General features: G+C 37.8%; 1 protein-coding gene across 1 annotated transcript in view; it reads right to left on the bottom strand.

The window, feature by feature from the left end:
- Positions 1 to 12,580, bottom strand: part of LOC126293616 (uncharacterized) — a gene marked incomplete in the record, with an annotated part of 370,783 nt that overhangs the window by 61,529 nt on the left and 296,674 nt on the right. The window contains 1 exon segment of the mRNA XM_049986896.1: positions 9,790 to 9,897. Within this exon segment, the coding sequence (XP_049842853.1) occupies positions 9,790 to 9,897 (108 nt within the window).

Below are 12,580 nucleotides of genomic sequence, written 5' to 3'. Positions count from 1 at the left end.
GAGCTAAAAACGATGAGCTAAAAACGATGAGCTAAAAACGATGAGCTAAAAACGATGAGCTAAAAACGATGAGCTAAAAACGATGAGCTAAAAACGATGAGCTAAAAACGATGAGCTAAAAACGATGAGCTAAAAACGATGAGCTAAAAACGATGAGCTAAAAACGATGAGCTAAAAACGATGAGCTAAAAACGATGAGCTAAAAACGATTAACAATTCCAGGAATTCTAAAAAATTCGCAGGTTTTTGTTGGTTTTCTCTCAGATGAAAAAATTCCCATGTTTTCCTGGATTTCCCGGAGCGTATACTCCCTGAACTATGATGCCCAGACGTTAATAGGAACGAAATTCTTAATTGCGACTGGAATGTATACCACAAAGACAGGTTGAATGTAGGCGGAGAAGTGAACTGACTTGTGAATGCAACACCTCAGATCAGGTTACCAACAGGCACGAACTTTTCGATTTTGTTAGGACAGGATATCTATGAACATTAAGGCCATCATAGCATCACTGGCTATGGAAGTGAACAGAAATGTAATAAAAGAAAGGAAGATATTTCTGCTTAGAAAGCGCAACAAGTCACATTTCAGATTATGTGTGTCCATTTACATTTGACAGATGAATGTTTCATGTTAACCACAAAGTTTAGGGTAAGCACTTCAGTCAGGAATGAGCTGCACATAGTTGTAAGAGATGGGACATGCTCATCGTGGTTTAACAGTCATATTAAAAAGCTACTCCAAATGCAAAGTACTTCAGAACAGGCTAAAACATAGCCGACAGTAGTGAGATGGACAAAGTCTGAACAAAGATAAAAGTTGGGTATGGAGAGCCACACATGAAGTGTTAAATGAATTCAAGTAAACTTATACTTACAGATATGTCAGAAAATCTTTAAACATTTTCATCTTAAATCAGTAACCAAATTGAAGCTCCTTGTCCAGACATGCCGTGAACATAATTGGGGGGGGGGGGGGGTGCAGAGGTTGGGGGGAGGGAGGGGGAAAGGTGTCAAGGTCGAAATACACATTTCCATTTATGAAAATTGTTGCACAAGTGTGAAACACTTGTTCACAGAAGTGAATGAGTAACTGTGGTATATGAAAACAAGTAACATCTAAATGGCAACTGGACCTAAAATAATTCTTACAAAATTCTGTCTATGAGAAAAAACTTGCTTCTGTTCTTTTAGCAGTGCACCCCAATTTTTCCGAAATGGAAAAATGTGCAGGTTATTCCAGTCTTCAAGAAGGGATGTCTAACCAGCACGAAGTATAGGCCTCAATTGCTGACATCAGTCTGTTCTAGAAAACATTTTACATTTTTGGAGACCAGAAATCTCTGTGGGAATCAACATGGATTCTACAAAACACACTCATGAGAACAAGAATAACAAAGCCCAGGTTTCAGAAAGCATTCAATACAATTCCGCACTGTCACCTAACAAACGAAACACACATATACCAAATACCACAGAAGGTTTCGGACTGGATCGAAAAATTCCTAGCAAAACAGGGAGAAACTAAAAGTAACATGGAGTGTTTATACATATAGTGAACAGTAAATGTTTTATAAATGTCCTAATGGACAATGTTGGTAGCTCTACATGGCCATTCATTGATTATGCAATTGTATACAGGGAAGTTACGATGCTATAGAACTGTATGTGAAAGGTCAGAGGATTGATACTTCGCACAGTTGATCCTCAAATTCAAAGAAATTGATGTACTGCACATATATATAGTTGGAAACACCTGTTACATTACGATTAAGCATTTTCAGAGCGATCACTGGAAGCTGTTACCCCGCACAAAAGATATAAAAAACAATTGTAATAAAGATTTAAAGTAGAACGAGCACTTGAAACTACTGGCAGTCGTTCTGATAGTATTGAATAATCTACTTCTAAATGTGCATACCTGTTACTCAACAATTCTTCAAACTGGTGAGTAACCATCACATGTATTGTTGGCAAACCGTATCTCCCATATTACTTAAGCAAAATTAATGACTGAGGTAACACTTGTAAGATTTTTCACCATTAAGGACAAAAAATTACACAAATAGTTTAAAGTTACCATTTTTTGCTAAAAAAAACCTTATTCTGAAAACATTTTTATAACAATGTAGAATGAATACGTCGTTTACTGACAATCTACTTTTAGTTTTAAGCACAGTAATAGTTAAAGGGGTAATGTTTTTATAAGAAAGCTTTTTGTACTGTGAGTATAAACTGAATAACATCAATGTTCATCATCACCGATAAACACAGTCTACTTTTATAATTCAATTTATGTTAGCTTTTAATTTGTCAATTAAACTTCTAGCGTAAATACAATCTGTGCCATCAGCTAAGGTAATAACATACATTTACTGCCAGGAATATTGATTTCTTATCAATTTTTCTTAACAAATGAATGACTACACAAAAAACTGTCAAATGTTTGCTAACTTTTTTCCTTCTATATTTCTTATTTTCACGACACTACAAGGCACAACATCCAGAGGGAGACCATCTACCAGAGGGCATTCCACAATTACTGGATCATGTCACAGACCACAGAAGAAGAAATGCTAGATACGTGACAGAGTCAAATCGACAAATGTCTATGTTACAACTTCACTTCCATCAAAATCTCAGTCCACAAATACAACACTTCAACTTTCAAAAACATTACCTACACTTCTTTCCCCGAAAGTGAAAAGTGCAAAACACACAGTGTTGGTAATTGGATCAAACCTGGGTACATTGTTCTGGAAGGTCATTTGCAGGGAAGTTCTGTGACAAATCAGCTACCACATGTTGCCACAAGGGAAATGTTAACTTAGAACCCAATAAGGTTTGTGAAGATCTGCAACCCCTCAGAGCAGAATAATGACAGCAAGAAAATATTAGAGAATTTAACAATGCTCTAGCATCTGCTCAAATTCAAATACGCAACGAGAACCTCTGAACCGACGCACAGAATTCGCAGTCAATATGAGCAGTCCCCGCAAGTGGATAAGGAGATTATCGCAGGCAGGCCGGTGTATCTCTTATTGTGTACTACAAGATATGAAATTAGAAGCTTATCTTGTGAGAGTGGTGCAAGGATGATATTGGAGGGTAATGAAAACAGTGTTTATTAACTGGCCTTTATCATCATTTGGTAATGGTTGCTTGGACCCCTTGCTTTCATTCATGTCAAATGAGGACTGGTTTCATTTGTCAGGTTATGCAAAATTTCAGAATTGCATATGTAAGCCGCAGAACAACCCACATATTCTGCACCATGAACTTTCCCATTCAGAGAAGATAGGTGTTCGATGTGCACTGTCAGGCATCTGCATCATTGCCCCATATTTTTTTCAATTACACCTTAAACAGTGCCAGGTATCTAGAGATAATTGGCTTTAGCTATGCACAATTAACAGATCGAGGGAAACAGTGCACAGTATTCAAAACACTAGCAAACACTAGCACATCCAACAAATCCCTAACGACACATTTGCATGTCGAGACCTCTGGTCCCCAAAGTCCCCCAACTTGACATTGTGTTATTTTTATTCACGGAACACTAAAAAGCAATGTGTCTGTGTGCTGACAATCCTCACACAACAGACAGTCTTAAAAAGAACATTACTAGAGAAACTAACAGCATCACACCTGCAGCAATACATCATGTTGCTGGTGAAGTCCTCACACCAAGTTAGTAATTCCTGGATGTCCATGGCCACCGTTTTCAGCATCTGTTATAAGCAGGTAACAACATGCTTCGTAACATTACTATTATCCATTCTTGTAAGCTGGTTCACTATTACTTGGAATTTCGGATGTGAGGTGTATTGGTTTTATGTGGGACATCATACTAGATTCGCTACTGGTAATTCATTTCACCCTGGAACATCCAATGTAGCCCTACAGTTAGTGAGATGGCTACTTTTTTTTTTATCATTGCCGATGGAGCATCAATGGGCAATTATGTATTTGTCATATATTATAAAAGAATCCGTGCACTTCCTACAATATCTTATTGAAACCCACGTTGTGATCCAATGTACTACCCACTGCTTTTCTCATGTGTTGAATCTAGATGGACTGTACGAAAGCCATATGGTCATGGTCATGCTCCCACTAATGTGTTTATAACATGCTACAGTATCACTGTCATCATTTTCCAATTTGAGACGATTTTAGTATACTTCGTGCTTGACGTAAAATATTTCAACAATATAGTGTTACGAGTTCTGTCAAAGCAAAAGGTTCCAGGTTGGTATTCTTTTGAGCTCCTCCAAAAACAACTTCAGAAAATCCATCAAACATTTGTAACTATTACCTCTTAATATAGATGCTGAAAAAAGATGAACAGTTTGGGGAATTACTGATTTTCTTCCTTCAGCTTGAAAGGTCTTGCAATATGCTTAAAAATTAACACACAATTGTTGCCCCGCCCCACCCCTCCCCTCCTCTCCAAGCCTGACCTCTTTCTCACAATTACTGGACAGCAACAATCTCTCAATTGAATTCATTTGAAAGAGTTGCAAGTAGACCTGACTCAGGTTTTACGGTTTTCCATTTAAAACTGGAAGCATTATTACATGTGCTATGCACTATGCAGTCAGTGGTTGGTTGTGTTACTGAATTTTAAGAGAGATGTCCTCCTTGCACACATTCTTTTCAGTCTATCAATTGAAGATAAATTAACTTCAGTTGAAGATGTAGACTAATTTGTGAAGAAATTCCAAATATATTTCTTATAATTGATAACCTGTGGTTTGTACCATACTGCAGATTTATCAGTGGATAATACTGTTATCATTTCAATCTCTTATCATTGTTCTCAATCAAATCTGTTAAATATTTGTACAAATAAATGTAAATAGGACATGAAAAAATGCCGAAATCATTTGGGACAAGATTCCAATGGGTCCCAAGATGCATTAATAAGTGTCCTTCGACTTTTGAGGGACACTGAGTAATTCTCTCTCTCTCTCTCTCTCTCTCTCTCTCTCTCTCTCTCTCTCTCTCTCTCTCTCTCTCTCTCATGAAGGCAAAATAATTCTCTTTGGTGGAGATTTCCATGAAGTATTACGCATTGTTAGCCACTGTCAAAACTACTATGGTTTCATGTTAAAATTCGTAAGTTTACCTAAAACACGGGGGTAAATGATCCTGTTTTCACTGAATGGTTACATAAATTCGGTAATGGTGACTTAGAAAATCAAACACTTAATTCAATGAAGCAATCAAAATTCCTAAACATTGTTTTAGCAATTATGACAGTGAAACCTCTTTATAACGTTCCTCCAAATAATGTTTTCCTCTATGTTACGTCCGTTTTTTTTTTGGTCCTGACTAAAGGCCCATATAAACAATGTTAAAATTTCCTCTTTACTGCGTTTCCTCTATATTACAGTTTCCTCCATGTAACACTCATATTTTTGGAACCCTGGTCAATTATTTACCTCATTATAGCGTTTAAGTGACTGGATATAAACGCATCATTTTCCGTTACGTGGTTTCAGTTTGCACTGGCTCGGAAAACGCGCACTCAGCGTATTTCATATGTCAGCGGCAAAACCTGGTCATGTGACATGTGACGCACATTCTGCTTGCGATCTTTTTGGTGCCATTTCAGTCGATGCTTTGTATTAGTACTTAGTCGAGTGTTGTGTGAACTGAGCAGCAAACAGTTCGTGTGCCTAGTAAGTTTGTGTCTTCCATATAACGTTTTTTTTTTTTTAAAGCTTTCATCAGTGGACATGGGTGAAAAGCGGAATAATATTTCTCTGGAAGAGAAGGTTTCTATTATTAAAGAAGAGGAGGCATCTCCTGCCGTGAGTGGCGTGGAGCTAGCGAAGCAATTGGGACTGGCCCTTTTAACACTCAACACTATTATGAAAAACAGATCGTCGATAATGGAAGGGTTTGAAACAATCAACTTATGACGAAATGGTGAAAGTTTTATTAACTTTGTTTCAGCAAGCACGTGCTGCTAACATTACTATAAGCGGAACTATTTTGAAGGAGACAGCACTTCAAATATCACTTCAGTTAGGAATGGACAATTTTAAGGCATCAAATAGATGGATTGATAAATTTCAACAGCGCCATGGTGTTGTGTACAAATCGGAATGTGGAGAAAGTAAAAGTGTAGACGAACCAACTATAGCTCAATGGATACAGACTCTCCCTAATCTGATACAGGGCTACAAACTGCGTGACATTTATAACGCTTACAAAACCGGCATGTTTTTCAATTTAATGCCGGATAAGACATTTACTTTTCGTGGGGAAAATTGCCATGGCGGTAAGAAGAGCAAGGAATGTCTTACCGTTTTGTTGTGTACAAACGCTGATGGCAGTGAAAAACTGAAACCTTTGGTTATCGGGAAGCCAAAAAATCCGAGGTGCTTCAAAAACATTTCCACGTTTCCGTGCAAATATACAAATAATGCCAAGGCACGGATGATGAGTGAAATATTTTTACATTTTCTAAGAGAATTTGACGCCAAAATGGGGAGTGCGGCAAGACAAGTGCTGCTGTTTGTGCGCTTTCTCACGAGTTGGCACATTCAGCGATATTTATGTTTGTGCTACAGACACATTCAGCCCAAAAGTAAACATCCACACTGTAACTGTTGACTGTTTTCAGAGATGTTATGTAAAATAAAGAAGTTTTAAAAATTAAAATTAATCTGAACAAGAAAATGTGGTTTTTCGGTGTTTTACAATTAACCATAATTTATACATCATTTACTTCTAGAAATTAACTAATATTTGAGGCTACTACTCAAAATATGACATTTTATTAATAAATACGTAAATTCATTTACTTTTACACGACATTTTTACCTGTTGGTGACTGCTGAGGTTAGGTTGCACATTATTCATAGAGGTCAACTTTATCTTCATTCATATTGCAAAAATAATATTGACTTTCTATGCCTTGATAGATTTTTCTTTTTGGTTTTTAATAAAATCAGCTATCAAAGGAATTGCCTGTTGTCAATTCAATATGCCTGAGAATTTGCTCACATTCACCGCAGTTGTTCACAACAGGCTCATTAAAAATAGTGACCCACTAAATATCTCACACTGGAAACTATGTATCTCATGTACCAATGATCAATAATTCCACAACACATTGCTTACGAAGTACTATGTGCTCACAGTTGAAGGCTCTGTATACATGTCTTCATGATTGCATCCTACATAATTGTGTAAATAATAAAATACTTTTAAGATTCAAAACTTAAGAATATGCAATAGAGTAGTAAGGATGTGAACTACTCTTGCATCACATGAGTGTTGCACATGCCCCACATTTTTCATTTTAAGTCTTTTAAACATTTCCATAGTTACTGAAATTTCAGTCATAAATATGTGGTAGTGTCTGTAGGGTGTCAGGAATTTGTATGAGGTTAGGAGAAACTTTTAATACCTTGTAGACAGATTTAGAAACGTGGTATACTAAAAGTTCACTTTTATTTCAACAATTATTTTCTACTTTATTCTCTCTCTCTCTCTCTCTCTCTCTCTCTCTCTCTCTCTCTCTCTCTCTACGTATACAGGGCGTTACAAAAAGGTACGGCCAAACTTTCAGGAAACATTCCTCACACACAAAGAAAGAAAATATGTTATGTGGACATGTGTCCAGAAACACTTACTTTCCGTGTTAGAGCCTATTTTATTACTTCTCTTCAAATCACATTAATCATGGAATGGAAACACACAGCAACAGAACGTACCAGCATGACTTCAAACACTTTGTTACAGGAGATTTTCAAAATGTCCTCTGTTAGCGAGGATACATGCATCCACCCTCCGTCGCATGGAATCCCTGATGCAGGCTTGGAGAATGGCTTATTTTATCACAGCTGTCCACAATACGAGCACGAAGAGAGTCTACATTTGGTACCAGGGTTGCGTAGACAAGAGCTTTCAAATGCCCCCATAAATGAAAGTCAAGAGGGTTGAGGTCAGGAGAGCGTGGAGGCCACGGAATTGGTCCACCTCTACCGATCCATCGGTCACCGAATCTGTTGTTGAGAAGCGTACGAACACTTCAACTGAAATGTGCAGGAGCTCCATCGTGCATAAACCACATGTTGTGTCGTACTTGTAAAGGCACATGTTCTAGCAGCACAGGTAGAGTATCCCGTATGAAATCATGATAACATGCTCCATTGAGTGTAGGTGGAAGAACATGGGGCCCAATCAAGACATCACCAACAATGCCTGCCCAAACGTTCACAGAAAATTGTGTTGATGACGTGATTGCACAACTGCGTGCAAATTCTCGACAGCCCACACATGTTGATAATGAAAATTTACAATTTGATCACGTTGGAATGAATCCTCATCCGTAAAGAGAACATTTGCACTGAAATGAGGATTGACACATTGTTGGATGAACCATTCGCAGAAGTGTACCCGTGGAGACCGATCAGCTGCTGATAGTGCCTGTACACGCTGTACATGGTAGCACTCTCCATACAGTGACGTGGTCAACGTTACCTTGTACAGCAGCAGCTTCTCTGACGCTGACATTAGGGTTATCGTCAAATGCACGAAGAATTGCGTCGTCCATTGCAGGTGTCCTCGTCATTCTACGTCTTCTCCAGCCGCGAGTCATGGGCTAGAATGTTCCGTGCTCCCTAAGACACCAATCAATTGCTTCGAACGTCTTCCTATCGGGACACCTTCGTTCTGGAAATCTGTCTCGATACAAACGTACCGCGCCATGGTTATTGCCCCGTGCTAATCTATACATCAAATGGGCATTTGCGAACTCCGCATTTGTAAACTTTGCGCTGACTGCAAAACCACGTTTGTGATGAACACTAACCTGTTGATGCTACGTACTGATGTGCTTGATGCTAGTACTGTAGAGCAATGAGTCTCATGTCAACACAAGCACTGAAGTCAACATTACCTTCCTTCAATTGGGCCAGCTGGCAGTGAATCGAGGAAGTACAGTACATATTGACGAAACTAAAATGAGCTCTAACATGGAAATTAAGCATTTCCGGCCACATGTCCACATTACATCTTTTCTTATTTTGTGTGTGAGGAATGTTTCCTGAAAGTTTTGCCATACCTTTTTGGAACACCCTGTATATCCCCCCCCCTCCCCCCAATCTATTTCAAACATTTTGATGAGGTTACAACAGACGTGGTAAATTTCAGATTTATTTCAGTTCCCCTTTACCTAACTTAGATCTATGTATATCTCCAGTAAAGATGACCATCACAAAAACTAGATAGATTCAAGTTCATTTGGATGCTTACCAGCAATCTTTCATTCTGCAAAAAATTCATAATTTTGCTATTTAGTTTAAACTGACAGACGGGCAAGAACAAGCTTTAACAAAATATGTGAAAATATCTGTCATTCCTTTGAATTTGGAAATGTATTCACATATTAATTTTAAGACTGTTGAGATGTTTGTTTAGTTTTCACACTGGTCACTAGATACAGCTTGCTAAAGGGATGAAATGCACACACAACAAACCGTGCACATTCAAAAAAATCATCCATGTTGCAATTACAGACAACTTTGAAGACACATTGAAGAATGAGGAACGTAATGACAACTTTACTGAAAATGCATTATTGACCTAAGACATGCTGACCGTACCACTGGTTACAAGTAACCCAGCAGCAAAGTTTACACACAAACAACTTATGCAAATTTTTATGACAAAGTAACAAGTGAATGAATACAGATTTTGCCATAAGCTACACCCAACAGCTGGGACAACTTAATGTATGTTTATTGGAGGCGTGACTCTTCAACTTACTTGCAGATTATGTTGTTGCTGCTGTAAAAATCTCAGTGATGTCATTTGATCCTGTTGTTGCTGCTGTTCTTGCTGTTGCTCATTTCCTCTGTAGAGGGATAGATAGTTCTGGAAACATACCAAGAGAAATCTTTTTTCAAAATGCTGCCTCAACAGATTTTGGTAATCAAAATGAATATAACACAAACTTAGCAAGTGCTAGGAGGTAACTATAGTGTCCCCATGAAGCTATCAAGATAATATCTGTGTACAAAGAGTGTACCTGAGGGAAATGCTCTTTACAGAGTAATATTCCGAGTTTTCTCTGTAAGCTTTTCTGAAAGTTCATACACAGTATACCGTATTTAATCTAAGCCACACTTTTTTTTCCAGTTTTTGCAATCCAAAAAACAACCTGCGGCTTAGAATCTAGAGCAAAGTAAGCGGAAGTTATGTGAAATTTTGGTAGGTGCTGCCACAACTAATTCTGCCGTCTAATATATGTAGCACTACACAGGCATGCTTTGTAGGCACAAAGATAAATACTGGTGCCAAAACCTCTGCGTCAGTAAATAAATTTTAAAAAAAGTGGAAGACTAGCTTTTTTCTCCGCCCCAAGTTTCGACCACTGCATGTTCATACATTATCCAACGAAGTATATACAAATTCCGTATTTTTCATCTTCGAATGTAGCAGCATTTCACTGTACAATGAAAATCCAAATGGTAAGACAATTTGGGATGTTTGTCAACATGGCCAACTGAATTTTTTCCTACCTGTGAGAAGAGATAGTTGCTAATAGGAACTTTTATGAATTGTGAATCACATGCAGTATTCTCTTCAGCATAAGAATAATATGAATATAAACATTTTGCGATGTATTCTTTCGTGTTTGCTGCTATCTCATTTAAATTCTATCTGCCTAATAAACTACGAAACTGGAGTGAGACAACAGCAAACGTGGAAGAATATACATATCATGTCATGTCTATATTTGTATTATTCTTATGCCTAATAGTGATACAGTCAGAAATGAAGTACGGTAATTCACTAGATTTTTTAAATCTAAGATAACTAATTTCTGAGCAGAATGTAATGTACTCAAGAGGCGTCTGCGAAGATTTTCAAACAGAGAAACATTTTCACTAAACTCTCGTTCAGAACTCTATTTTTTTTATTGTAAGCGGTAGCAGCGCGCACAAAACCAAGTCTTGCCGCGAGCAGCAATAGGCCGAAACACTCATTATCAGATACAACGAACAGTGCATGACACAGCACAGTAATGCATTTTCAGCTTAGAGTGACGTTAACACCTATAACAAAGAGAATGGCACTTATGAGATCAAATAAAATAAGCAATCAATTCAAACCAGACGAAGCACGTGAAAAAGGAAAGGTACCAATATAAATACGGACGGAGTGCCCGACGCATAGCAATGGCTACCTGGTAAAGCTTAACTGCTAAGCTTACGACTACTGTAGTTGTATAGTCATTCATTCAACCTAAATTTTGTCTCATATTACAATGGACCGAAAATTTCAGGTGCGGCTTAGATTCGGGAATATTTTTTTTTTTCCTTTTTTTCCTTCCCCTTGATCTCGAGTCTCATTTTTCAGGTGCGGCTTGGATTCGAGTAAATACGGTACTCACGATTATTTTGGCTAACGTGGGGGAGAAGACGAACAAATAAACAAAAAAACAAACATAATCGAGATATTTTTCAAGATGTATTCTTTGTTCAAATCTTTATCCAAGTTCTGTGTGTAGGTACTGCAGAGGACTTTACATTTCTTCATACAGCATTTTGCATTTATCCTTACAGCATTAATGCCACTGGACAAACTCCATCTGATCCATATGATCTACAGGACAAACAAGTGTATGTGGCTCAACTCTCAGCCAGGCAGTATAAATCCCATGTACGGCATTTAGAATTGTCAACTACTTCCGGAACGCTATCGAATCATCCTCATCAACTAGTATTCTCAGTAGACCAGCCCAGTAGCACCATTTTATTTAAACAATTATTTCTTCGGTTGTATAATGCCAGTCACATAAGGAGGTAAGAACTTAGTTACAATGAGACCACCATCTAATACAAGGATACTCTCATCAAGATGTGAACACGAGTTATCAAGCAACAGCCTCTGTGGTGATAATCTTTCTTCCAGAAATCAGTGAACATATGGTGCAAAGTAAGTGTGGAACCAATTTTTGAAAGTTTAACTATACATCCATACTCCTTTATTATAATAACGCACATGGAGAGCCTTGGGTGCAATATTCTCGAGTTCTCAGAGTTTGATTTTCCAGTTGCAACTGGTTTCACTTTGTGGTTTCCAGAAGCATTAGCGGTAAACAAAATTGTAATGCATTCTTTACAAGAGTGGTAGCAAGGAGCACAAACTTCACTCTTACAAGCAAGTGTTCCGATTGGTACAAACTTCCAATACACACCACACTTTACTACATTACGAAATTGGTCTGGTATGAAATTTTCTTCTTCCCAAAACTTCTGCATTTACTCCCAGAATTAATCAGCTGCAGTCCCGTGACTTCTTTCTCAATCTATCTAGATGAGGGTAAAAAAAATTCCAGCACACACTGCCCGACAATGACACCTGCTCATTTCTGGCTAAAGCATTGCTGAACAGAAGCATTTTACTCATCATGCTTTTTGTTCACATAATACAGAACTAGAATCACTTTTCCTAACAAAACGCCGTATTTTTTCTGCTTATTCTTTTAAATGTCCCATACAGTCTGCATTCCAGTTCCATAATCAGTACTTAATTTTGCAGCAGTTTTCCC

The sequence above is a fragment of the Schistocerca gregaria genome, chromosome 10, assembly GCF_023897955.1.
Source record: "Schistocerca gregaria isolate iqSchGreg1 chromosome 10, iqSchGreg1.2, whole genome shotgun sequence".
NCBI lineage: Eukaryota > Metazoa > Arthropoda > Insecta > Orthoptera > Acrididae > Schistocerca > Schistocerca gregaria.
The sequence above is the reverse complement of the archived record's forward strand: the minus strand, read 5'-3'. Positions and strand labels throughout refer to the sequence as shown.